This window comes from Ricinus communis, chromosome 4 (genome assembly GCF_019578655.1).
Source record: "Ricinus communis isolate WT05 ecotype wild-type chromosome 4, ASM1957865v1, whole genome shotgun sequence".
Taxonomy (NCBI): domain Eukaryota; kingdom Viridiplantae; phylum Streptophyta; class Magnoliopsida; order Malpighiales; family Euphorbiaceae; genus Ricinus; species Ricinus communis.
This window is the reverse complement of record NC_063259.1, coordinates 1-27,814: the sequence shown is the minus strand read 5'-3', so window position 1 is coordinate 27,814 and position 27,814 is coordinate 1. Positions and strand designations below refer to the sequence as shown.

Below are 27,814 nucleotides of genomic sequence, written 5' to 3'. Positions count from 1 at the left end.
TTGACTTGTCCACCACTGCCATCAGGATCTGATTGTACCTAGAGAACCCGTCTGTAAAGGAGTACATCGCATTTGAAGAAGCACTGTCAACTATTACTTCTATGTAGGGAATAGGAAAGTCATCCTTTAAGCATTACCGTATTCAAGTCCTTGGTAATCTACACACATCCAAACCTTACCGTCCTTGTTCGAGATTGGAACAATGTTTGCCAGTCATTCGGGGTAGTTAACCACATCGATGAAATTAGCCTTAACCTGCTTAGCAACCTTTTCTTAAATCTTCTATACCCATTTCAGCCTCGGTTTTCTCATCTTCTGCTTAACCGGCTTAATATGTGGATGATTTGGGATATGGTTCTCTGCTATTTTTCTGTCTAGACCTAGCATATTGTTATAGGACCAAGCAAATACTGCTTTTCTTTTTTCTATTATTTTCTCAAACTCTTTCCTCTTTTCAAGAGTTATATCATGAGCTATCAGAATGTTCCGTGAATTTGCATCTGTGCCTAAATTAAATGAATCAATTTGTATGGAATTGATGTCAAACATGCACATGTCATGATTATCAAAATGCACACTACCATTAGAAAAAACATCACACAGAAAAAAAAAATTATTCATATCATTGATCTTAAAGAGAAAAGAAACATCATCCTCCTAAATGTCGGACATTATTACATCATCATAAAATACATCAATGATATTATTCTCAATAAGAGCAGCTAGTTCCTCTTGGCTTATCTTCTTCGACTGAGTGGTGGGCTCTTCTAGCTTCAGCTATTCTATTTTGGTGGTGACCTTCTCTCGGACTTTCATGATACTTAGCTCGACCATCCTGTCGATAATTAGGTTCTTGAAAATCTCAAACCTTGATACCCCAGTTCCAGCTATTCTAATAGGTTCAAGCTCCCTAGAGTAAGGCTTTACTCCTAGACGAACACGTCTTTTAGAGTCTTTCCCTTTGGTTTGCCTTTATTTTCTTCTTCATAATATCCCAAACCTCACCGACTGTTCTGACCTTTGAAGTCTAGTAGCTCTATGCAATACCTTGCTGATTCTTTACCAGCTCTATTCCAGGCATGAAGTTCATTCTCTTGAACATGCTGGCTACTTTAAGATCCATTTAATTCTCATAGAGGCCACCACTTGGAAATTTAGTAGGGGCATTTTCCTCTTTGACTGCTTCTTGGATTGTTGAGACAACCTTACCACCTTCGATGTTGATGGTGACAATCTCGCCTTCATGAGGAAATTTTACCTTCTGATGTACTGTAGAAGGGACCCCTCCTAAGACCTAGAATCATGGCCTTTTACAATAATAGTGCAAAAGTTATCAAGATGTCCAAGAAAGTGAACTCCACCTAGGATTCAATAGGACTCGTCTTCACTAGTGTTGAAAACATCCCTTTTATATCTCTTTTCATCTCGTCATAGGCCCTTATGACCATACCTAATGGTTTTAGGTCCTTCGCAATCATCCCTAGTTTAGGGAGTATGCGAGAAGGACACACGTTCATAGTTGACCTGTCATCAACCACCATGCATGGGGTCTCTTTCTTTTTACTTCTGCTACTATATAGAGGACCTTATTGTGGTCTCTTGCCTCAAGTGTAGGTCTTCATCCGAGAAGGTGATCATCCCGATGGTCTTGTCAGTTACCATTTTGATAATCACTTCATGGGTAGTTATTGTGCTAACAATCATACCATATAAGGCCTGAATTAGAGCATGTTTGTGGTTCGATGAATGAATCAGTAGTTCTTAAATGTCGGTTGTCTTCTAATCATTTTAACAACACGACATCCCTGTCTTCAAGTGCTTGCTTATCTTGCTTCAGCTCTTGTACCCCGATTTCCTTACCCTTACCTACTAGCTCAGAATCAGAATCACTATCTACCCATATATCCTTGGCCTCGGTGTCTTGAACTTCACTCTCATCCTTAGAACTATACCAGATGTCGATGCCATGACCGTCTTCTTTTCCCCTTCTTTCTAGACCTGCAGAAGACAAGGCTTATAAGTGGCTTGATCGTCATTTGATTCCCAACCACTTGGCATAATATTCTCAATTCAAACATGTAATACCCGAAATTTTTTATTTAATAAAGATAATATTAATAATGGCTAATAAATGAGTTTTTATTTAAATTAATTTACTTTATTTTTATTTGGTTTAATTTGGAATGATTAATGGAAATTTTAATGTTAGACAAATAAATGAGTTATTTTCTATATCCAATTAGTTTGATTTTTAAGGAGATAATTAAGTAAATTATTTGAGAAATAAATTATATTTTTGGTCATTCTAAATTTTTCCCAAATATATATATATATACATATATGTATATACATATATATACATATATGTATATATATATATATATATATATATATTATTTATGTATATATATATACATATATGTATTTGTATATATACATATATGTATTTATATATATATATATACATATATATATATATATATATATATATTAAATTATATATTGGAAGAATTTGTAAAGGATGTTTCTATAAAAGAAATTTCTTGGAAAAATTGGTATTTTAATTAGCTAGTGGTATTTAATTTTAAGTTGGAAAATAGTTAGCAAATTGATTAATTAAATTAATTGTGTGTTACAACTAAATTGAAAATTTATTTTGGGATGAGGATTAAAAGTATAATTTTATTATTATAGGGGTTTAATCAAAATTTGTATGTTTGGTATTCTTGTAAATATGTCGGCAAGGGTATATATGTAATTTTGTATTTTCAATAATTCTAATTTGGTCCAAATTAATTAGTTAAGGGCTTAAATGAAAGGCTAAAGAAAATTTTAGGGGTTAATTGGAAATTTTGTAGGGTAAAATTGTTGTAATTAAAAAAGTTGAGGGACCAAAAGGTAAGAAAGAAAGATTTGAGGGACCAAAAGTCGATATGGAAGGAAAAAAAGAAGAAAAGAAAGAAGGAAGAAGGAAGAGGGAGAAGAAGTCATCGGGGAGAAAGAAGGAGGCCAGGTGTGATCGGAGTTGGGCGTCTGTGTTGTGGAGGAGTCTTTGTTGGCCGGTGAGTCAGCGGTGGCACGACGCTGAGAAAAAAGAAAGGGGGAGCGTTGTGGCTGTCGGCGTCATTCCGACCGTTTTCGGCGGCCTTGTTGGCTGATCTCGGTGGTGATCGGCTCCCCTCGGAGAGAGCTTCCTTTTGGGGGCGGCAACGTCGGCTTTGGTGGCCGGAGAAGGGAGTTCTGGCGAAGTGTTGGCAGCGGCGTTTTTTAGCTTTTCCGGCGAGCTCCGGCGAGCTATGGATGATCGGAGGACGTATCCGGACTCCTCTCAGCTCAAGCTTCGCAATGGCACCGGTTTCGTGGCGATCAAACTTCGTTTGCAAATCAACGGCCGAGATCGTCCTCAAATCGCTCCGGATGATTGGGGATCGGATCGAACAATCAGAAGCGGGGATCGTCATCAACGCATCGTTTCGAGTCCGATGGTGTGTTCAGATCGTCGATCGGACTCCGGCGGCTGGAGGCGAGTCGACCGAGCAATCAAGCATCTCGGTAATTTTCTCTGGCCCGTTGATCTTGGAATTCTTTGATTTAATTTTATGCTTATTGATTTGTGTTGAGTATTAGATGATATTCGTGAGTAAAAAATAATAGTTTGTCGGACTGCCTGCCGTAGTCATGATTTTTGTGTTATGTGGCGGAGTCGGGAAATTAGTGATGTCTTGGGGACCCGACTCCAGTTGTATTAATTGTTGAATATTTGAAGTGTTTTTCTGGCAGTACCTAGACCCGTTTTACGGGGGGTAAATGTCCGTATTTTAGGGGAGGTTCTACCATATTTTCGGTAGAATTCTTCTGAGTCGAGATTCTTAGACAATCAGTCCTAGGAATCTAGACCTAGGGTTAATTGTCAATTGTTCAGGGTTTAGATAAATTGTTTTTTCGTGATTAGATAATCCGTCTGTTCGGCTCGCTCCAATCGAGGCACCGGAGCAGAGCTAGGAGATCGCCAAAGCTGTGAGTTAAAGTCATATATCTGTTATGCACGTGTCATGCATAATTTTAAATAGTTATCGTGATTAATTGATTGCAAGTTTAATTATTGATTTAATTATTGTTCATATATATTATGCTTTTTAATTACTATTCATGTATGTTCTCCCTTATCATTGATTTTATCATTGCATGATGACACGGGATGGGACAACAGTAGAACATATTGGTTTGATGAGTGTACTGATGTAAATTCGAGAGTGATGGAAAAAGGGTAAATAGGTAAATTTAAAAAGGAAAGTTTAGGATTTGCCCTGGTCGAGCATCGCTCTCTAGGCTTAGTAGAGTGTGTTTGCTAGAGGTAAGGTCCCTGATCGAGCTTGCTCTCTGGGCGCCAGACTTGTTAGATTAAGAGAGCCGAAAGGCTAAGACAAGTGACCAGACTGGAGGTAAGGTCCCTGATCGAGCTTCGCTCTCTGGGCGCCAGTCCTGTTGTAATGAGATTAGTCGGGATGTTAGAGTTGAGATTAGTCGAGATGTCAGTAATGAGATTGATCGAGATGTTGTGTTGGGATTAGGATTCTACTGAAGTACTCCATCCCGTTGTATATGAAAATTATTTTATTTAAGCATGGGATGACACGTATGTTTTTACATGACTTATGCTTATTTTAAATTGAATAAATGTATGATTGAAGTATATGTAAATGTTTTTAGATATATGATTTTAACTCACTCTCGAGGACAGCAGGTCTGAGTTCTTATCGCTTTTGATCCGTGATCGCTAGTCTTCCATGACCCTTATCTAGTAACCCGACTCCTTTATCATCGGGTGATGTATTTGATTTGGTATGTAAATTGTAAATTCTTAGATTCTCCACAGTAGAAATAGTAGATATATCGGCTGGAATTTTTTGTAGTTTCGGGTCTCGCCTAATTTTTCTGGCAGACCGAATTAATTATGTAAGATTTAACTGTTAAGATAATTGTGGCATCAGTAAAATGAGATGAGATTTATTTAAGTCAGTGAGTGTCAGGCTTACTATGGGATTCGGTGGCCTTACGCCTACCCATTCCCTAGTGCCGGTCACAGGCCCACAGATGGGGTCGTGACAAAACATTAGCTGAGGGTGGCCTCGAATATCAGAACTTGAAGTCATATTTGCCCGAGAGTTGCCCAAGTAAGTATTCACACTCATATTGAGGAAATTGCTCAACCTCCCATTCTCTAGAGTCAATTAAGTCTTGAACCTCATGCTTGAGACTATTACACTAGTGTGTCACATGCCCGAAGGCCTGGGAATACTCACAATACTAACCATTATGAGGCTTAGGACTGTCTTTTGGCGATCTGGGTTGAAGCTTCCTACTCCATTTTAAGTGTCGAAACACCACTGATAATGGTGCCCCTAGCTAGGCACCTTAAAGATCTAAAAAGGACTTGATGAGAGGAAGGCTATCAAGATTTGCATTGAAGGCATATTCCAAGAATATCGAGCTTGCTTTGAGAGTTTTCATAATGCCACTTTTCTTTCCTTTCTAGAAGATATAAAAAGAGCTAATAGCATCATGGGAGTTTGAAAATCTAAGGATGACTACATATAAAAAAGAGAAGTAACTCGGAGTGTGACTTAAAAATCAAATAATATGTTGAATAAAAAAAGGAGGAAGGTTAGAGGTTCAATGGGGAAATGACCCAGGCCTGACGATGACCGCCGGCTTTATCTTGTAAGATGCATAAAGTACATGCTCTCTTAGATCAATGAATTGTAGAAGAACACCTTATTCTTCCTCAATTGATGGGCTACTTATACAACCTACAGCTAAGGTAGTGAACCTATTGATGCAGCCTAGCACTAGTGAGTATCAAGGTCGTATCCTTGGAGATCGGGTGAACCTAGATTTACTATTGTTCACTATGTTATCTAGTCTGAAATAGGGTGTGAGAAGTCTAAATTAACTAACTAATGATTATGAATGCAAATAAATAAATGAACAGCAACTGACAATCAAAAGACAATCGCAATAAGAGAAACAAACCCAAAGGGTATCTAAGTGATGAATTCTAAAGGTTGATTTTATAAATTACCAATCTTGCTTACCCGTGCCTAAATTCGAAATCGAACTCGGTTCCTCTCTCGAGCTCACCGACTTCCTAAACCTGCATTAACCTAATAGAATCTTTTCCTATCAGATTATTACAGATTAGCATTAAGCGTGATTTAGATCTATTAAGAGTTGTTAATTCTTAATCTGGCGAGTAAATTAACCTTATCTCTAAGTGTTAACCTGATCTCCCAAAGTCGACAATTGAGGTATAGAAAATAAGTGAATTGAGTGTGTATATTAGAATTAGGTCAGAAAAATCGAGCCACCATTCACTAAATCGAATTTTGCCTATATAGTCTCTTCAGCACGGTCGTGGTCAAGCCTGTGCTGGTTAGCACGGGCGGAGTCCAGGCCATGCTGAACCTAAGGATTCTGTTGTGTTAACCTCTTCCAAGCCGTGCCCAAGCCGGTGCTGAGCCACCACGGGCCGTGGTGGCTATAGAAATCGTGCCAAAAGGCACTCTTGGAGGGCAGCTAGTTGGCAATTCAGCACGGTCGGAGTCCAGACCATGCTCAACCCTCAGGATTGTTGATAGTGTCCTTTGAGAATGACCTGAAACATGAAAGGAAACAAAAGACAGGTGATTCTAGCATAAAACGAGATAATCATGCGCAAGAATGTAAACAATTAGGCATGAAAACATGTGTAGTATGATGCCTATCAAATCACCCCACACTTAAGCTTTTGCTTGTCCTCAAGCAATCAACAAATCACTCCTCAAACAGATACCAAATAACTCAATCAAATACTTTGCAGGAAGTTAGCTCAAAACAAATCCCAAAACTCCGTAATGAATTTCCCAAAAATCCCCAAATCACTAAATCCTTAAGAGAGAGAACAAAGTTAATAAAGCTGCTAAAATTAAAATGATAGACCATCCAGACTGAGAATTTGAGAACCATACCTCACAAGATGTCACTCAAAACACACAAGTTTATATAGGTGAAAGAAGATCGCCAAGCTCTCAACGCAAAGTATAGAAAAAGTGCTTACCATAAGCTTGCTTATAGATCCAATCTCCACTACTGTGAAATAATCAATAATCATGATCAAAGAGTCTTGAGCCAGGTTGTAATGGGGTTAAGGTAGGGTATGGAGAAATGTGGAAAGTAGGCTAAAAGTTGCAGGAAAATTATGCAGGTAGTGCAAGAAAATAGCCAAGGATCAAATGCTGTACCAAAATGAACACTAAGTTGTTCCAACAATAAGATGATGCTCGAAATAAACTAAAAGAATACTCTTCTCTTTTTTTTTCTTTTTTTTTATATATACTATGTATATATATAAACAACAGCTTATATAGGAGCTGCCGTGGTTATTGACATAAATATAAGAATGAATATCCAATTTTGGATTGGAGGGAGCATTTACAAAAAATCTGGCAACTTAGTGAATATATATAAAAAGAATGCAAATTGATCCAAAATGAAATGCAGCATAAACTTACATAATTTCCAGCAATAATGGTAGAAAGAATGGTAAATGAATAGAAGTGATAAAATGAGTGTCAAAGGTGAATTGCAACGAAAGAAAAGGCTAAGGCTCAAAATTGGTTCACTAAAGGAAAAACAGGGTTAGGCTTTTAGCCAAATTGTGTAAATCCTAAGTGCCCAAATCATCTCATGACTATAAAAAATTCATATAATCTCAAAAGGAATCACAAAGCAAGTTCTAGAAATAAGGATTCTGTACAATGCTCACTAATCAAAAACAAAAAGAGCATAAAATAATAATGATGCCCAATTTGGCTCAAAACCTCACCATTTGAGTGGGTTAAAATTACATGAATTCTCAAACTAAAGTTTAAAGAATCAATCATAGTAATAAGCAGCAATATTAACAATGTTCTATATCCAAGATAAAGTAAAATGGAAAAATTAAGGAAAAACACCAACTTTACCTGGCTCGATTGAAATTAAGAGATTCGTTCATTGCCTTCTTCCAACAAGATTCGATAAAAGCTATAAGGGTATCCATTCAGAAGAGAAAAATCATCAACTACTCGATTGAAACAAAACTCAAGATAATAACAAAATCGGTACCTGCACAAAACTAAAGTACCTACCCCATATTTGAGTATAACACTGTTCACAGTGTTAGAAAGATTAAAACTGGGTAAGCATATGACTCGCACATCATAGTTATTGAAGATCATGCTTAGTTTTCAAATTGGGAAAGCATAGTGTTCTACTAAAATAACTTAACATAAAAAGGAAAAATGAAAGGAAATAACATAAAATTAAGCATGCAAAAAGGCAAGAAAATAAAATAAAATAAAATAAAGGAAAGAAAATAAAAAGAAAAAGGAAAAAGAAAAAGAAAAGTAGGACAATTTTTTTTTCACTGCTAGGAGTCTGTTGATGATGTATCCTCACTGGTTGGATCTGCTAGAAGATGAGGAGCAGGAAAAGTCACTGAAGGAGGGGGTTGTGGTGGATCAGGGTCCGTGAAGCGTCCTGCCAGATCGAATTCCATATCATCAATGAGCCGTTGATTTTGTGCTCTAGCGTCCATCATCTTTTTCATCTGCTCCACTAAGAAGTCTGTCTGGGTGGCCTGCCTCTCCAACCCGCTCATAAACTGCTGAAGCACGGTGTTCATTCCGCCAAGCTGTGCCCTAGTCTCCTCTTGAAACTGCGTAAATTGAGTATAGTGCTGCTGCTGTAGATCACAGACTCGATCTAGTCGGTCAGCCAAAACACTAATTTGAGCACTCGATGTCCTTGCAGAATAAAAGGATGAGGCTCCAGATGGAGGCATAAACACTCTAGCTGGGTTAGGATTCCTAACATCCGGGATCCCAGCCGACGGATCTTGGGCTCCTCTAGTCACTGCCTCTCTAGCCTCCCTGATTACTGTGTTCACAAGCCTGTCCTCTATACCATGTGGATGTCTAGTAGCCATGATCATCTGCATGTTGATCATCTGTTTGATCCCTAGTAGTGTTATGTCACCAATAATTGAAAGCTCTGACAGACAATCGTCCAATACATCCAGTCTCTTGGCTAACCTAGTCACGTACGGGGCAAAACAACAATGCATCTTCTTCTAGGCGTCTACTATAAATGATCAGACTTGACGAGCCAATAAATATCCCAATTCCAACTTCTTCTGATGTTGCATAGCCCAGAGGATGAAGACATCAGTCTGTGTAACCGCTCCAAAACTATCTTCTCTGCCTATAATGGTGTAAGCTAATAGGGTATGGAGATAGCGGAGATGATTCGAAAGGCTAGACGCATTAGACCTGCTTGAGTAGTACATTTCCGGCCTAAGTACCAATGAGTCCTACATGGTGTTGTAGGATATTGGGTTGATGTAGAGGCATACCTGACACTCCTCCCCCGAGATCTCCTGTTCAGACCATAATCCCAAATGCATGCCGAATTGTGGGACTGATATTGAGAACTCCCTTCCCCCAAGTCTGAAATAAACTGCATCAAGCTGATGCCAGTTTGTGATCTGTTGCTGCAGGAAGAAGGCGCTGAGGAACTCCATTGTAAGCTCACGGTAGGTTGGCTCAATGATGTCAAAGAATCGCGCATACGGTAGAGTCTCAAACAGAGTGCGCACATCCTGAACCAATCCCACTCTTTCCAAGGATACGAAGTCGATGCAACGACCCGCCATCACTTGCTTCCATCTCATGACTTAGAATCGACTCTCATTATTTGCATTAGGGAATGTCCACAATGGATGACGACCAGGTGCAGATGGGTTCATAGCTGGTGCTCTTCGAGCTCGGACTAGTTGTTGTTGCGGTGCTGGGGCTGGTGCTAGTGCTTGTGCTAGTGCTGGTTCTGGTGCTGTGGAGGAAGATATTCCTTCGCCACGCGATCGCTTGCTGGTAGTGACGCGTTTCGGTTGCTTCCTACGGGATTGTTCGCGGTTTGTCATATTACCTGATGCAATGAATCATTAGTTATTCGTATAAGAAATCAAGTTAATCAAAAATCCTATCAAAAATTAAACAGCATAACGGCTATGATTCGACTAACAGAAAACTTTAGACTTAAGAAAAAACTAAAGCCTCAATCTCCTGCATAAACTAATTAACCGATACATTCCAACCTACCTTATCGTGCACCAACTAATGCAACTTTATTCTAGCAATTATTCATAATAGAATGCCATAGACAAACTTTATTTTCGCCAAACTCCACACTTATCATTTTCACAGCAAACATAACAACTAATGTAAATTAAATCTAACTGAGGTCATATTGAAGCAGTGTAACAACATAAAACTACCAAAACATACTAGCACGTCCTAAATAAAGTATATGCATAAAAGAAAAACTAAATTAAAAATAAATAAAAGTAAAAAGTGAAGAGACTTACTTGGAATTGTCAAGAAAGGTAAGAAGGATGAAAGAAATGGAAGAAAACAACACCTTGGAGCTTAGAAAAGGGAGTAGCAAAATTTTTCGGAAGCCTCCCTTTTTATGGGCACGGGGGTCAGCACGGGCGAGGGCAAGGCCGTGCTGATCAGCACGGCTAGGACTCGGCCTGTGTTGAGCCCTTATGACTCAATGGTGCACCATTTGGCATGGGTGGGGGCATGACCGTGCTGACCAGCACGGCCTGGTGTTGCCGCCTGTGTTGCCTTTGGAAGCCGTGATGAACGGCTGAAATCCCCCTTTGTTCATGTGTCTTTCATCACGGGCTTGACTCAGGCCGTGCTAATGAGCACGGCCTGTTGTTGTAGCCCGTGATGGCCATAGAAACCATAGTGAAAGGGGAGGATTCCGAGCTTTCCTTCGCTATCTCGAGTCGCCAAACTCCCTACCTGCAATTGACACATATACGCACATTAGGCTATAAATCAAGTAAATATGGTCAAACGGAAAAGTCTGTCCTCACCGATTGCAAAGTCTAACTTAAGTCTAAATTCATACAACTACATTAAATTACTAAGTAAGTGTTCTAACTACTATCAAGCAAACTAAAATGAATGAAGTCAAAAGAAAATACGAAATAACAAAAACTAACAAAAAACATGAAAGTATAACCAAAGTCGAATGTACAAAAGTGCTTATTTTTGCTGAGTCCTAAGCTTGACTCATCTGGATCAACCCTCCTGTGCATACAAAGTCAGGTCAACTCGTTGCTCACTATCCAACGAGTCACCATGGTAAAGCTTCAACCGATGGCCATTCACTTTGAAATCTCCCTTCTCGGGATGATGCAACTCCACCACTCCATACGGAAAGACCTGTCTGACCTGAAATGGTCCAGACCACCGACTCTGCAGCTTTCCAGGAAACAGAAGAAGGCGAGAATTGTATAGCAACACTCGATCCCTGACTTCAAACTCCTTATGCCCACGAATCCTTTGATCGTGCCATTTCTTCGTCCTTGCTTGGTAAGTTAACGAGTTTTCATATGCCTGCTGGCGCCACTCATCTAGCTCACTCAGCTGCCACTGTCGCTCCTTACTTGTAGAATCAATATCAAAGTTACAAGTCCTAAGGGCCCAAAGTGCCCTATGCTCTAACTCAACAGGCAAATGACATGACTTTCCATAAACAAGGCGATAAGGCGTAAAACCTATAGATGTCCTAAAAGCAGTCCTAAACACCCACAATGCATCATCCAACTTACGAGCCCAATCTTTCCTACTGGTACTAACGGTTCTCTCTAAAATACACTTAATACCCCTATTAGTTACCTCAACCTGCCCACTAGTTTTGGGTAATAGGGAGTAAAGAACCGCTGAGTAACCCCGTACTGGTTAATTACCTTCTCTAATTTGGCATTATAGAAATGTGTTCCTCTATCACTAATAAGGGCCCTACGTGTGACAAACCTAGCAAACAATCGCTTAAGGAACTTGCAAATAACCTTGGCATCATTAGTGGCCACAGCCTGAGCTTCAGGCCACTTAGAGAAGTATTCAACAACAACCATAATATACTTATTACCATATAAAAAGGGAAAGGGTCCCATGAAGTCGATGCCCCAAACATCAAAAATCTTAACAACTTGCACACTAGTTTGGGGCATCTCATCACGAGAAGAGATATTACCTGCACGCTGACAAGCATCACAAACCTGAACAAATTTTCGTGCGTCTTGGAAGAGCATAGGCTGATAGAATCCTGCCTCTAGCGCCTTCCTCGCTGTATGGTTTGCCACTTGATGACCTACAATGGGTCCCTCATGGCAGTGCCTCAATATTTGGAGAGTCTCTTCGCCATAAACACAACGGCGAATCACCTAATTTGCATACACTCTAAACAGAAAGGGCTCTTCCCAAATGTAGTATTTCAAATCAGTAAAGAATTTCTTCTTTTGCTGATAAGTCATACCCTTTGGTAGAACCCTAGCAACTAAATAGTTAGCATAATCTGAAAACCAGGGAGTATCAATGTATACTTGAGTGACATATAAATGCTCCTCTAGAAATCGATCATCTATGGTTGTCTCATCAAGTGCATCCAAGTGAGGATTCTCCAATCTCGATAAATGGTCCGCTGCCAAATTCTCCGCGCCCTTCTTATCCTTGATCTCGACATAAAATTCCTGCAACAAAAGAATCCACCGAATCAATCTCAGTTTCGCATCATTTGTCAGAAATAAGTACCTCAATGCAGAGTGGTCCTTGAAGATTATGGTATTGGAGAGAACGAGGGATCTAAACTTGTCGAAGGCATAAACAACAGCCAACAACTCCTTCTCTATGGTGGTGTAGTGCTCTTGGGCTCCTGTCAAAGTCTTGCTAGCATAATAAATGGGTTGGAACTTCTTTTCAATCCTCTGTCCAAGCACAGCTCCAACTACATAATCACTAGCATCGCATATCAGCTCAAAAGGCAGCCCTCAATTAGGCGAAACCATGATCCAGGCTGTAGTCAGAAGTTTCTTAAGTAACTCAAAAGCAGCCAAGCATGCATCATTAAAAGCAAAAGGTACATCCTTAACTAACAACTGAGTAAGAGGCCTAGCAATCTTAGAGAAATATCTAATAAATCTCCTATAAAACCCTACATGGCCTAGAAAACTCCAACTACCTTAATAGAACTAGGAGGAGGTAGCTTAGATATAACCTCTATCTTAGCTCTATCCACCTCCATCCCAGCCTGAGAGATCTTATGCCCTAACATAATCCTCTCTCTCACCATGAAATGGTATTTTTTCCAGTTCAATACCAAGTTAGCCTCAATACACCTAGCTAACATGCGCTCAAGATTTGCCAAACAAAGAGAGAAAGAATCACCAAAAATAGAGAAGTCATCCATAAATACCTCCATAGACTCCTCCATCATGTCCTCAAAGATAACCATTATGCACCGTTAAAATGTAGCCGGTGCATTGCACAGTCCGAATGGCATTCGTCTGTAAGCGAATGTCCCATAAAGGCAGGTGAAAGTAGTCTTCTCTTGGTTCTCAAGTGCAATAGGAATCTGGAAATAACCTGAAAAACCATCAAGAAAACAATAAAACATATGACCTGCCAAACGCTCAATCATCTAATTAATGAAAGGAAGAGGGAAATGATCCTTCCAAGTTGCATCATTAAGCCTCCTGTAATCAATGCAAACTCGGAAGCCTGTTATCGTCCGAGTCGGGATCAACTCATCCTTCTCATTCCTTACCACCATCATGCCTCCTTTCTTAGGCACAACCTGCATAGGACTCACCCACGAACTGTTAGAAATGGGATAGATTAAACCTGCATCAAGAAGTTTAATTACCTCCTTCTTCACCACTTCTTTCATGTTCGGGTTGAGTCGTCTCTAAGGCTGAACAACCGGCGTGAAACTGTCCTCCAACGAAATCTTATGAGAGCAGAAACTTGGATTTATGCCTGGAATGTTAGTTATCTTGAAGGCAAAGGCCTTCTTGTACTTCCTTAGAACTTCCAAAAGCATGGCTTGTTCTTCGGGAGTCAGATCAGCTGCTATGATCACTGGCAAGCGCTTCTCTTCATCCAAGAAGTCATAAATCAAATGGCTCGGTAACTCCTTCAATTCTAAGACTGGTGGGTCCTCGAATGAGGCCTTTACCTTTTACACTCCAGACCTGTTAAGAAATAGATAAGAATCAGTTGACAAGCTCGGCTCTGAAGCTAATAAAACAGTGAGTTGCTCCAACACTTGCTCATTGGACAACTCCTCCTCATCCTCAGCTAATGCTACCTGCAAAGGGTCAAAACATAACATTTCCTACAAATGGGACTCAACAACATCATCAATCACATCAATAGAATACACATCATTATCATGGTCTAGTGACTGTCTCATAGAAGTGGCTAGGTCAAAGGTAATGGTCTCATCATCAACTCTAAGCTTAAGCTTCTCATCGCTTACATCGATAACATCCCTCGATGTAGCTAGGAAAGGCCTACCCTGGATAAGAGGCACAATGCTCTCACCCTCCATATACATCACTGCAAAGTCCACAAGAAAGATAAATTTATCCACCTTCACAAGTACATCCTCAACAACACCTCTAGGAATCTTAACAGTCCTATCAGCTAACTAAATGCTCATCCTAGTAGGCTTGGATTCATGCAACCCTAACTTAGCAAATAAACTAGTGGGCATCAAATTAATACTAGCTCCTAAATCAGCCAATGCACCACTAATTGGCAAATTGTTAATCATACAAGGGACAGTAAAACTCCCTAGATCTCGTCGCTTGAGTGGCAGCTTGTTCTGGAGAATAGCTAAACACTCCTCATTAAGTACTACCTGACCAAGATCCTCCAACTTCCTCTTGTTGCTCAAAATCTTCCTTCCTTAGCTGGCTCGTCCTACACAATCATATCATCCTTATCAGCTAAAGGTAGAGAACCGGTCAATTGCTTACCTGATTGCAAGGTGATAGCCTTACAATGCTCCTTCGGGTTTGACTCTGTAGTGCTAGGGAGCGATCCTGAGGGTCTCTCTGAGAGCATCTTAGAAATTTGGCCAATCTGAGTCTCCAAGTTCTGAATCGAGGCCTGCTGATTCCTAAGTGCACTATTAGTCTGCTGGAAATCTCATCTTCGTAGACATCACAAACTTCATCATAAGCTCCTCTAAATTTGACTTCTTTTCTGGTGGAGGAGGAGCTTGTGCGGTGTTGGCATTGTTGTAGCTCGATGAAGTCTCTGAAAACCTGGTGGACCTTGGCATTATTGTTCCTCCAACCGAAGTTGGGATGATTGCGCCACCCAGGGTTGTATGTGTTTCTGTAAGGGTTGTTCTGCTGCCTTGGGGCATTCCCGATATAATCAACCTGCTCAACATCATAAGACACAGTAGAAGAAGATAAAGCAAACATACCTCCCGCAGTACAGTTCACACTGTAGTGCGGGCCACTACAAAACTAGCAGCTAACTTTTGCTGCATGAACTGGCATCTAGAGTTGGTCAATCTTCTTAGTTAGAAGCTCCACCTGAGCTACCAAGGCTGCTGTAGAATCCACTTGGTTGACCACTCCCTGTCTTCCTGGTCGGCTCCTAGAGCGTTGCCACTGATAATTGTTCATGGCCATTTCGTCTATCAAGTCTTGAGCCTGCTCAGACGTCTTACTCTTTAGCGCCCCACCTGTTGCAACATCCACCATCTGCCTCGTTGCAAGGTTCAACCCGCTGTAGAAGGTCTAAACCTGCATCCACACTGGCAATCTGTGATGTGGGCAGCATCTCAAAAGGTCCTTAAACCTCTCCCATGCATCGTACATGCTTTCATCATCAAACTGCACAAAAGAAGATATGTCATTTCTAAGTTTAGCAGTTTTAGCAGGAGGAAAATACTTATAGAAAGATTTTTCGGCCAACGCCTTCCAGATAGTAATCATCTGCTGTGGAAGAGATTACAACCATCTCTTTGCTCTATCCCTCAAGGAAAATGGAAACAATCTCAGCCGAATGGCGTCATCGGTTGTTCCATTTATCTTAAATGTGTCACAAATCTCCAAAAAGTTGGAGATATGTGCATTGGGATCCTCGCTAGGCAATCTTCCAAACTGCACGCTTTGCTAGATCATCTAGATAACATTGGCCTTTATCTCAAAATTGTTGGCCGCTACAGCAGGTCTGACTATACTAGTTTTTGTCCCATCCAAAGATGGTCGAGCAAACTCGTACATCGTCCTCTGATCGTCATCGGCCTGGGGGTTGTGGTTCTCCATCACGTTAGCTCTATGAACCTGAACTGTAACTCCGACCTCCTCCTCAACTACCTGCAAACGCCGTCTCAATAATCTGAGAGAGCGCTCTAGGTCAGATAAGGGTTCTATGGGATCGGGGTTAGAGCTCTTGGTCATAAACTACCTGAAACCGACAATCCAAACAAACACCAGTCAATAAAAGCAATAAGATAAAGAATAAAGAATAAATAAATAAATAAATAATGACTAAAGTAACACGAAACAATTCAATCTAGTTCACCGTTACGGTCCCCAGCAACAACGCCAAAAACTTGATGGGCTACTTATGCAACCTACACCTAAGGTAGTGAACCTATCGATGCAGCCTAGCACTAGTGAGTATCAAGGTTGTATCCCTGGAGATCGGATGAACCTAGAGTTACTACTGTTCACTATGTTATCAAGTCTGAAATAGGGTGTGATAAGTCTAAATTAACTAACTAATGATTATGAATGCAAATAAATCAATGAACAACAACTGATAATCGAAAGACAACCGCAACAAGAGAAACAAACCCAAAGGGGACCTAAGTGATGGAATTCTAAAGGTTGATTCTATAAATTACCAATCTTGCTTACCCGTGCCTAAATCCTGAACCGAACTCGATTCCTCTCTCGAGCTCACTGACTTCCTAAACCTGCACTAACCTAATGGAATCTCTTCCTATCAGATTATTACAGATTAGCATTAAGCGTGATTTAGATCTATTAAGAGTTTTTAATTCTTAATCCGGCGAGTAAATTAACCTTATCTATAAGTGGTAAATACCAATTCTTACTATTCAAATTCCAGTTGTAACAAGCATTTCTCAATGTCAAGAAACAACCCAAAAGACAATTAATTCAACGTCTCAAATTAACTGAATCAAACTTTATTACTGAATAGCAAGAAGATTACAAGAATGGAAAATACAAATCTAACAACTAAGCACAATCCATCAATAATAAAGACCCCAATGGATTCAAAAGATCTAGCTACTCATGTTCATAGTTAAAGCAAAGTAAGGAACAAATAAGGAAAAGAAAATTGAAGGCATGTACACCCTTCTCTTTCAAGTTGGATGAGAAACCCTAATTTTCCAATTCAAAATATCAAACTCTAATTTGCCTCTTGAATGCTCCCAAATCTTGTCTTGATCTTCAAATCGATGTTGAAACAAGTGTAATCCTTCCTTTAATTGATGAATTTGATCTCCCAAAGTCGACAATTGAGGTCTAGAAAATAAGTGAATTGAGTGTGTATATTGGAATCAAGTTAGAAAATCGAGCCACCATTCACCAAATCGAATTTTGCCTACATAATCTCTTCAGCACGGCCGTGGTCAAGCCTATGCTGGTCAGCACGGGCGGAGTCCAGGCGGTCATGAACCTAAGGATTTTGTTATGTTGACCTCTTCTAGGCCATGCCCAAGCCAGTGCTGAGCCACCACGGGCCATGGTGGAGGCCGTGGTGGCTACGGAAACCGTGCCAAAAGGCACTCTTGGAAGGCAGCTAGTTGGCAATTCAGCACGGCCGAAGTCCAGGCCATCCTCAACCCTTGGGATGCTAGTCCTCGTCCAATTTGATGGATTCTGGTCCATAATCACGCGTATTTCCCTCGATTGTTGATAGTGTCCTTCGAGAATGACCTGAAACGTGAAAGGAAGCAAAAGACAGGTGATTCTAGCATAAAACAAGATAATCATGCACAAGAATGTAAACAATTGGGCATGAAAACATGTGTAGTATGATGCCTATCAATAGAGTATGTTGACTACGGAATAAGAAAAAGTTGATCCTATGTATTGTCAGTTTCATAGGATAGTCGATCACCCCACAAAAGAATATTGGGCGTTGAGGAGAATGTTACAAGGTCGCATCCAGTCTAGACAATTAGTCATTAAAGAAGAAGATGTGTATAACAATCCTTTACCCCGCCATCAGCAAGCATATGTGCGTGTGATCAACCATAGCCAGCCTAGAGGTGATATGGACCTCCTAGGAAAACCTTCTAGCAAGTTTGATTACAAGGTGTACTACACCATGCCTGCTCATATGAACATTCCTCTCTCAGCCATTAAGCCAACAAGCTGAGGAGAAGATGAAGCATTAAATGAAGAAGTAATTGAAGTAAGTGGACTTGAAGAGGATGGGCAGCCCAAGGGGCAAGAGGAAAGCAAAGGCAGCATGCCTAGTCAGCATAAAGAGTAGACATCAAGTGAAAAAGCTCCCACTCAGCAAGCAGAAAAGCACCTTAGCTGCCCTAGTCAGTTAAGGGTAAGGAATGTGATAACTTACACCACATGAATATGATCACTCATGAAACACTGCAATGTGAGGCTATAACTCTAGCACCCTATATCACATAATGGAATGATATGAACTAACAAGAGGACCAAGCTCTTTATGGTTGCATTGCTAGCTCTTTAATAAAAGCACCTTACTACATGAACTATGTAAAGCAGTTGGGGTTTGACGAAAGGTCACAATAGGTAATAGCACTCCCACTCACTAGCACCTCCAACAATCAATATGGAGAGTGTGTTGTTGTTCACCATGAAGCGACAAGGGTAGCAAAGAAGTATGCGAGTGCTATAGTTTACATAGAAGAAAACATGAAGGTTAAGAACTAGTCATACAACCGCCCATTGTATATGGAGGGAACAATTAATAGGTACCTAATATAGAGGATGCTCGTTGACAATGGTTCCTTTACTAATATCATGCCTTTTAAGACACTCAAAGTCATTAGTGCTAGGGAGGATAGAAAAATCATAACTCTCATCACTTTAACTGGCTTAATCACACTTCTATAGAAATAGTTGGCTATATCAATGTTGACCTTAGAGTTGGTGCAGACAGAAGGATGATCCTATTCCACATGCACAACGATCCTATAGGGTATCACCTGCTCTTGCGAAGGAGGTGGATCCATGAGCATAACCTTGTTCCCTCATCCCTGCATCAATGCATCAAGGGGTTCTGGAAATAGAAAGAGATCTATATCCCAGCCACTAAGAATCCTTTTGAAGTCAAAGAAGCTTACACTACAAGAAATTCTGCGTTTAGCGATGGATTCTAAAGACCAATGGCATCTGTCGCTAAATATCGGTAGAATAATGACAATATAGTGATGGAAAAGCAAAAGAAAGACATATGAGCTTTAGTGATGATTTAGCGACGGAATAATGATGGCATTTAGCGACGGCCAAAATTTATGGCTAAATTGACATTAAATTTGGCGCAAACCACCAATTAGGGACTGTCACTTTGTCAATCTGCATTTCTAATCGGTCATCTCCCTATTTAAACCACCGGTTGAACCATTGGTTAGGCCTTATGATGGAGTTCTAAAATACCAATTTTGAGCTCTTTAAATACTTTTGTCACCTCCTTGATGCTCTTTTACCTCCCTCACCTAAAATATAAAATTAGATATAAAAATCAACAAAACTACTTAAATAGATAATTATATACAACTATTCTAATAGCAACCAAGAGGCGGCGAATTGGTTGTTTATAAAAATCAATTTCAACTAAAATATTTTACTTTGAAAAGTTGAGAGGTACAAAACAACCCTTTTGTTTCATATATGGGAATAATGTAGTAGAGATTATCAAATATACATGTGGCAAGAAAATATTAATCACTCAAAAAATTTGGAGGAGCCGTTTAAAATTTTGGTGCAAGTAAATGGTTGATAGAATAGGGAAAGTGGAGCCCAGGAGGAGCAGCATAATACAGCTCCTCCCACATAAAGAAAACGAATAAACCAGGCTGTGAACGCTACATTTCACCTGTCCTTAATTTCCTCTTCTTATTTTCTTCCCCCTTCTCCACTCATGAGATGCTCTCCTAACACTGACAAAGACACAGCCACACAGATCCACCATACTAACTCCCATTTTGTTTTTCTTTTCTCTTCTTCCTTCCAGTAGTTGCAATATTAATTTGCAGCAGAATCATGAGCTCCATCATCCAGAGCTTTCAGAAGAGATCAACATCACTCCCAGTGTCACAGACGGGTACTACTGTCCATGACGAAACATCAAAAGACGAACAAGGAGGCATTCGCAGAAGGCTTTCCTCTCTGTCCCTCAAAATGCAACCCATGGCTTCTCCTACAACTACTGATTCATGGGCATTTCTTCATAGATCCAAATCTGCAGCAGCAGCAGGCAGTTCGTTAAGGAAATGGTGGGACTGGGGCTGGTCTTGGATTCTCTCCAGAAAGCCTGTTTTCGCTAAAGATCTTGAAATGAATGAAGAAGAAACTAAGATTCTTGGTTCTCATAACAAAGGCAGTTGGAGACATGTTTTTTACAAGGTCAGATCCGAGTTCAGAAAGATTGTCAGATCTGACAATGTCGGCCTTCCTCAGACTTGCAGGTATGATTCTTTCAGCTACTCCAAGAATTTCAACGACCATGGAATCTGCACAGCTGCTGCTCCTATTCCTGCTCAATGAGCCTCTTCAAGATTCAGATCAACATATATATAGAACTCTTTACTGTATGTCTTTTCTTCTTTCAGAAAAAAAATCAAATCTTTCAAATGTTTTGGCAAATTTTTTCTTTCTTCCGAGTCAATGTTCCATGCATCAATAATTCAAGATTATAATGTTCTCTGATTACTATCACGTGCGTGGCGGGTGGGTTGGTGGTGCCGAGGAGCAATTGTCAGAGGGAAAAGGAAAAGAATCCTCCCAGCCGATGATGTCCCAATTATTATCAGATCGTACGTTGTGGGTGTGTACATGAATTCGCAAATCGCAAACTATTAAGTAGAGTAGCAGAGTGATTAGTGATTGTTGATTATTATTATTATTCTTATTATTATTGTTTATTATTATTATTATTAATATGACATTGTAATTTTCTAAAAACTTCATTGTTATTGCATCTCCTACAGTTTTGTAATATAATATAAGTTTACTTCTTTCTTGTTCATGTCATTGTTACATACCACATAATTATATTATACAATCTTTGCTGCCTGCTGCAACAAGGAAGGACTTCCCAATCCACACCTTAAACTTTGGGAATTTCCTTTTCTTTTTTTGTTGATGTAATATAAAAAATAAAAAAATTTACCCACCAAAAAACATTAACACTTAAAAAAGTAAATAAGAGTTATTTACTACTCTATGTACTACATCCAACCATAGTAAGCTAAATAACTTATATTTGGATGATAAAATAAATGTTATATATTTTGAATTTTATAATCTTTTACATTTTCAGAAAAAATTTATGAAAAATTCTAATTAACTTGAATCGTTTAATTAAAAGTTTTATTTTTAAATTAGTTTCTTCTATGAGATATAATAAAATTAATTAAGAAAATATTTATTTTGAGAGATAGAATTTTTAATTTAATTCCTCACCCTTATGGTAGGTGCGTTGCTTTTTTTAGAACGAATGTAAATGAATAATGGTTTCTCTGCTGTATAAACATGAAGAATTGCTTTCCCATAAAAAAAAAAAAAGAAATATATATTTCACAATATTATTATATACTGTGTATCTTATGAACGGACGAAAAGACCCAAATATGTAGATAAGAACGTTCAAGTTTATCATAGGACAAATTTGAAAACGTATAATTTATATATAAGAAATTAGTTTAAAAGAATTAATCTAAATTTAAATAAATAGAAAAAAAAAAGTGTAATAGGTTGAAAGTGTCGGTGACTAGAGTGCAAAGCCTATCATTGCCAGCGAGGATAACGTGATGCCATATTCATCCATGTGGTGTTCATTTATTCTTTGAGTTTTCTTAAGTCATTCAATGTAGGAAAAAAACCAAAATTTTTATATTTTTAACTATTAACTCCTGGATTATTGTTTAGTCACGTTAAATTTTTAAATCTTTAAATATCAAGATACTTTTTAAATACTTATATAAAAACAATTTAATAATAAAACATACCAACTTTATAACATCAATAAACAATACAATAAAGTGTGCGGGCTTATGAATGGTACCAAATTAATTAAATGAAAAAAAGTGCATTTTAGCCCTTCATGTTAGGCAGTAAAGCAAACTGATTCCTAAACTATTTTTGGGAGTGTACATGAGGAGGTTCATTAGATGGTTTATTTTATGTGGGCGAAGATCAATATCTTCTAACCTATGCCTTCATTAAATAAAATATACTAGAATAGAGAGAGATCCACATGTGGGAGAAGAGATAAACAATATCTAAGGATATGTATATCCTGTAAGAGATAGCTCAAGTGACAGGTGAGAGCAGTAGAGTAGGGTAGTAGTAGTGTAATGTAGTAGCAGATAGAAGAAAGCAGTTAGGATGCGGTATAGCTTAGAGAGAGAAAGCTAGAAAGAGAAGCTCTCAAATCTTTATGAAGTCTCAAAATGGCCAAATGTCTAAAAGTGCAGAAGTCTCCAAAAGACTTTTCTTTAAAGGAAATGAAGGGATATTTATAGTGAAGGAAATTGGATGATAGCCATTAATCTTGGATTCATCTTATGAGAGGAGTGTTTTAAGTGGGTTATAGGCAACTTATTGATTTTGGGTCTCTTTCCTTGTCACTTAATCTTATACTATATGTCTTCTAAAACATGTTAAGAAAAGTGAAGCCTTGTCCTTAACGGCCCTTACTCTAATCCTTGGGTTGCCTTTAAAAGAGGTTGGACATGCTCCTCCATTGTGTAGAGCACTCATTGGGTCGTAATGCATTGGTGGTCGGGTTGGATTTCACTTTTCTAAAAATGTTCTTATAGGAGAGGTTCCTCTACCACGGCTCCTAGGATTCTATTCTTGCAGTCTCAAGCCTTTGGTGAGGCATGCCCAAGATCCTCCCTTTAGGGTCATGTGTCACAGCCCGCCTCATCTTGGGTGAGGCAAAGCTTGTCCATGTGCAGAAAAATGCCGAACATATGCCCAGTCCAATGCTGCTGCCTAGCCCAAGTTGGCTGCCCAAAGAAACCAAGGGAAGAATCTAAAAATTGCTGGAGGGTGCAAGGCTGTGTGCCAAGTCAAGGAGCTGCCTAGAGGGACTTTAACAAAGGCAAGGAGAGTGACAACCAGAAGTCCTTTGGCAGCAACTCAAAGCACGGCAAAGGCTCGTCGCACAAAGAAAAACCTACTATCTCTAAGTCGCCCAAGCCTTGCTTCATTTGCGATGGTCCACACTGGGTGAGGGACTGCCCAAATCAAAAGGTCATGAATGCCATCGTGGCAGAATTCAACAAAGATAAATGCCAAAAAGAACCCCAAGCTGACATGGGTTCTCTACAGCACTTAGGTGCGCTGTCAAAGCTCCTCTCTCGCTCAGTCTCCAAGGAGAGAGGCCTACTTTACGTCGATACTTTCATTAAGGGCAAAGCTGCCTGCCCCATGCTCGATACGGGTGCTACGCATAACTTCATGGACGTGCACGAGGCGAAGCGCTAATGGGCTATTTATGCAACCTACACCTAAGGCAGTGAACCTACCGATGCAGCCTAGCACTAGTGAGTATCAAGGTCGTATCTCTGGAGATCGGGTGAACCTAGAGTTACTACTGTTTGCTATGTTATCTAGTCTGAAATAAGGTGTGAAAGTTCTAAAGTTACCAGCTAATGGTTATGAGTTCAAATAAATAAATGAAGGACAACGAACAGTCAAAGAAAACAATTGCAAAGAGAGAAACAAACCCAAAAGGGGGCCTAAGTGATGGAATTCTAAAAATGGATTTTATGGATTGCCGATCTTGCTTACCCGTGCCTAAATCCTAAATTGAACCCGGTTCCTCTCTCGAGCTTACCGAGTTCCTAAACCTGCACTAACCTAATGGAATCTCTTCCTATCGGATTACTACAGATTAGCATTAAGCATGATTTAAAACTATTAAGAGTTATTAATTCTTAATCTAGCGAGTAAATCAACCTTATCTCTAAGTGTTAACTACCAGTTCTTACTATTCAATGTCCAGTTGTAACAAGCATTTCTCAATGTCAAGAAACAACCCACAAACAATTAATTCAATGTCTCAAATTAACTGAATCAAACTTTTATTACTAAATAGCAAAAAGATTGCAAGAATGACAATTACAAATCTAACAATTAAGCATAATCCATCAACAAAGGTGAACCCTAATGGGTTCAAAAGATCTAGCTACTCATGTTCATGGTTAAAGCAATTAAGGAACAAAATAAGGAAAAGAAAATTAAAGGCATGTACACCCTTCTCCTTCAAGTTGAATGAGAAACCCTAAATTTGCAAATTCGAAATCTCAACCCTAATTGCCTCTTGAATGCTCCCAAAGTTTGTCTTGATCTTCAATTCGATGTTGGAACAAGTGAAATCCCTCCTTCAATTGATGAATTTTTTATCTCAAGGTCTACAATTGAGGTATATGAAACAATTGATTAAGTGTATGTCTTGGAATTGAGTCAAAAATTCGTGTCCTTTCCAAAAGAATTCAAAATTGCCTATATAGTTGATTCAGCATGGCGGAGTCAGTGTGATGATTGACCACGGAGTCCAGTGCAATCATCAAGTCTATCTTGTCGACTCCTTCCAAGCCGGTGCTGATCCACCACAGGCCGTGCTGGAGGCTGTGGTGGCTTCGGACCCCACACTTCAGCATTTGCTTGTCCTCAAGCAATCAACAACTCACTCCTCAAACAGATACCAAATAACTCATCAAATACTTTGTTGGAGGTTAGCTCAAAACAAGTCTCAAAACTCCGTGACGAATTTCCTGAAAATCCCTAAATCACTAAATCCTTGATACAAAGAACAAAGTTAATAAAGCTGCTAAAATTAAAATGATAAACCATCCAAACTGAGAATTCGAGAACCATGCCTTACAAGATGTCACTCAAAACACACAAGTGTATATAGGTGAAAGAATATCGCTAAGCTCTTAACGCAAAAGTACAGATAAAGGTGCTTACCATAAGCTTGCTTATAGATCTGATCTCCACTACTGTGAAATAGTCAATAAACATGATAAAAGGGTCTTGAGCCAGGTTGTAATGGGGCTAAGGTAGGGTACAGAGAAATATGGAAAGTGTGCTGAAAGTTGCTGAAAAATTATACAGGTAATACAAGAATATAGCTAAGGATCAAATGCTGTACCAAAATTGAACACTAAGTTGCTCTAATAATAAGATGATGCTCGAAATGAACTTTTTTTTTTATCTTTTTTTTTATCTTTTTTTATTATTTTTTTATTATTTTTTTTATCACTACTCCTGCAACAATAGATAACGCAGGATGAAGTAATACAATGCTCAATCAAAGTAGTAAAATGATATGTATCATTTGGATTGAAGGGAGCATCTACGAAAAACCTATTAACTTAGTGAATATATGGAAATTGATGCATAATGAAATGCAGTATAAACGTACATAATTTCCATCAATAATTGTAGAATGAATAGAGACCGAAGTTTTGATGGAAGAATAATATATTAAATAATAAAATTAAAGACAAACAGTTCAAGACCGAACTCCGTAAGCAATTTGTGCCTCACAATGCCAACGATGAGGTACGAAGCAGGCTGCGTAGGCTAAGGCAAACCGGGAGCATTGCTGAGTACGTCAAGGAATTCACGACTCTTATGCTAGAGATTCCAGATTTGACCGACGATAAACTCCTCTTTGATTTGAAGGACGGGTTGAAGGATTGGGTAAAGATGGAGCTCGAGCGACGCGGAGTGCAGACCCTTGACGAAACCTAGCTCTTCCAAAAGTGGGGGAGGCCAAAAGAGAGACTTCAACAAAGGCAAGGAGAGTGGCTACCAAAAGTCCTCTGGCGGCAACTCAAAGCACAACAAAGGCTCGTCGCACAAAGAAAAACTTTCTGCCTCCAAACCGCCCAAGCCTTGCTTCATTTGCGATGGTCCACACTAGGTGAGGGATTGCCCAAATCGAAAGGCGATAAACACCATTTTGGCAGAGTTCAACCCAGATTTTTTCTTTTCTTTTCTTATTTTTGGATTAAGATTATCAATTACTTATGTATATTATTTTAATTTATTTATTTTAATAGAGTTAAACTTATAATTAATAAATGATATAATTAACTCAATTAACTAAATAATTAAAAAGTCAATGCCTTGATGGAGAAGAAGAAGTTGAGCATTAGGTTCCACTGGTTGGGTTTCTTTCAGAGTTCCTACAAATTCCCCAAGCACCTACAACAATTTATATATGTTACAATAAGCTTCAAAGAGAACTTTGGCATTAGCACTAATAGGATATTTATCTTATCTCCACAAGTGATATATCCAGCCTTATCTTATCTGCTTATAGGAATAAATGTCTTATATGTCAAAGAGAACTTTGGCAGTAGCACTAACAGGATCGGGTCTTTCCCATGCCTTATTTGCTATTTTATATGGGTCGTGGAAGTTAAAATTCATGCAAAGCAATATGAGGATCAGTCACTAAAGAGATTTCCCAACAAAGCATAGCAGTAGTAAGAAACAAAGGCAAAAAGAAAAATAGGCTTTAAAACATTAGCATGATTCTAATGAGAGTTCAGACACATCATCATAAATGCATGATTATGCATATAAATCTAATCTAAATGTCAGTTAATATACTTGTGCAGATTAGGCTTTTTGCATGCATCAAAGTATATGGTGGGAACTTTAGCATGACACGTTTAAATTTGAATAAGTGTATAACGGAAGTCAGTAATTTGACTTAACAATTATGAATCAAATGAATTGTTGCAATATAGATTTAATTTATATAAGTGTGCTACATATTTAAAAGTTACATCGTAAAAGCACAAAACATCTTAAATCATCAGCAAATTATCTGTACAGTGAGCGTTTAACTAACTAGAGATGTATACTACTGGTGTTTAAACGAAACCAAGTTTGTTTCATTTATATAGAACATGCTTTTGATATTGTCAGCTGACAAAGATGAATAATTTCCAGCACAAAAAAGTGGACATGTAATGGAATGGAATGGTATGGTATGTTTAATTATAAGAAAGCCAGTAAAACAAGAATAATAGGATAGGATGATAATTTAAAGCAAATCGCTTTCATTAATTTCAAACGTATGATTACCGTAGACACCAATACTCGAGCGAGATGATTACTTTGTTTACAGTGATTAGAATTGGCCAGTTTCGCAATTAGTTTGTATTAGGTCCAATGTGAGTAAGAGAGATGGGATATAACAATTCACCGTTGTGTTTTCTGAATTGCAGCAAGGAGTGATCCACAATCTTATTCCAATGTCCAATTTTCCAAATCATTCTCCTATAAAACCACAACACATAAGAATGAAACAAAAGTCGGGTGATGAAGAAAGTGGGCGAGTTTATTGTCTCCATCTGTGATAAGAAATACACTAACCTGCATAGCCATCATAAGTATAATTCCCAAGGCAAGAAACAGATATAAAAATTATCATCCTGTGATTTTGTGCAGAAGGAAGGCACGGAGAAGAGAAGCAGCAAGGCGTCACTTTTATTGTATATAGACCTAATTGGTAAAGAAGAGAAACGATGGGCACATATTTTTCACAACTTTTAGGGCCCAAGCCCAAGCAGGGTGCATTTTGCAAGGCCCACCACGTGTAGCAATGTAATTAGTGATTAAAAACTTGAGAGG

At 38.9% G+C, this 27,814-nt stretch overlaps 1 protein-coding gene, 1 long non-coding RNA gene and 1 other non-coding gene across 3 annotated transcripts; 2 read left to right on the top strand and 1 right to left on the bottom strand.

The window, feature by feature from the left end:
• Positions 1-15,716: 15,716 nt before the first annotated feature.
• LOC112534001 lies at positions 15,717-15,823 on the top strand. The gene has a single exon (XR_003078320.2). It is a non-coding gene; the product is annotated as a small nucleolar RNA R71 (small nucleolar RNA).
• Positions 15,824-19,881: 4,058 nt separating this feature from the next.
• LOC8285387 lies at positions 19,882-21,173 on the top strand. The gene has a single exon (XM_002514371.4). The coding sequence runs from the start codon at positions 20,189-20,191 to the stop codon at positions 20,690-20,692; it is 504 nt and encodes a 167-aa protein (XP_002514417.1). The 5' UTR covers positions 19,882-20,188; the 3' UTR covers positions 20,693-21,173.
• A 4,454-nt stretch (positions 21,174-25,627) lies between these two features.
• LOC112533979 lies at positions 25,628-27,353 on the bottom strand. Its single transcript, XR_007215622.1, has 2 exons — positions 27,298-27,353; positions 25,628-26,374 (listed from the first exon to the last, which is right to left on the bottom strand). It is a non-coding gene; the product is annotated as an uncharacterized LOC112533979 (long non-coding RNA).
• Positions 27,354-27,814: the final 461 nt, after the last annotated feature.

Excerpts from the sequence above, each read along its gene's own strand:
- LOC8285387 (XM_002514371.4), top strand. The coding sequence starts at position 20,189 with ATGAGCTCCATCATCCAGAGCTTTCAGAAGAGATCAACATCACTCCCA.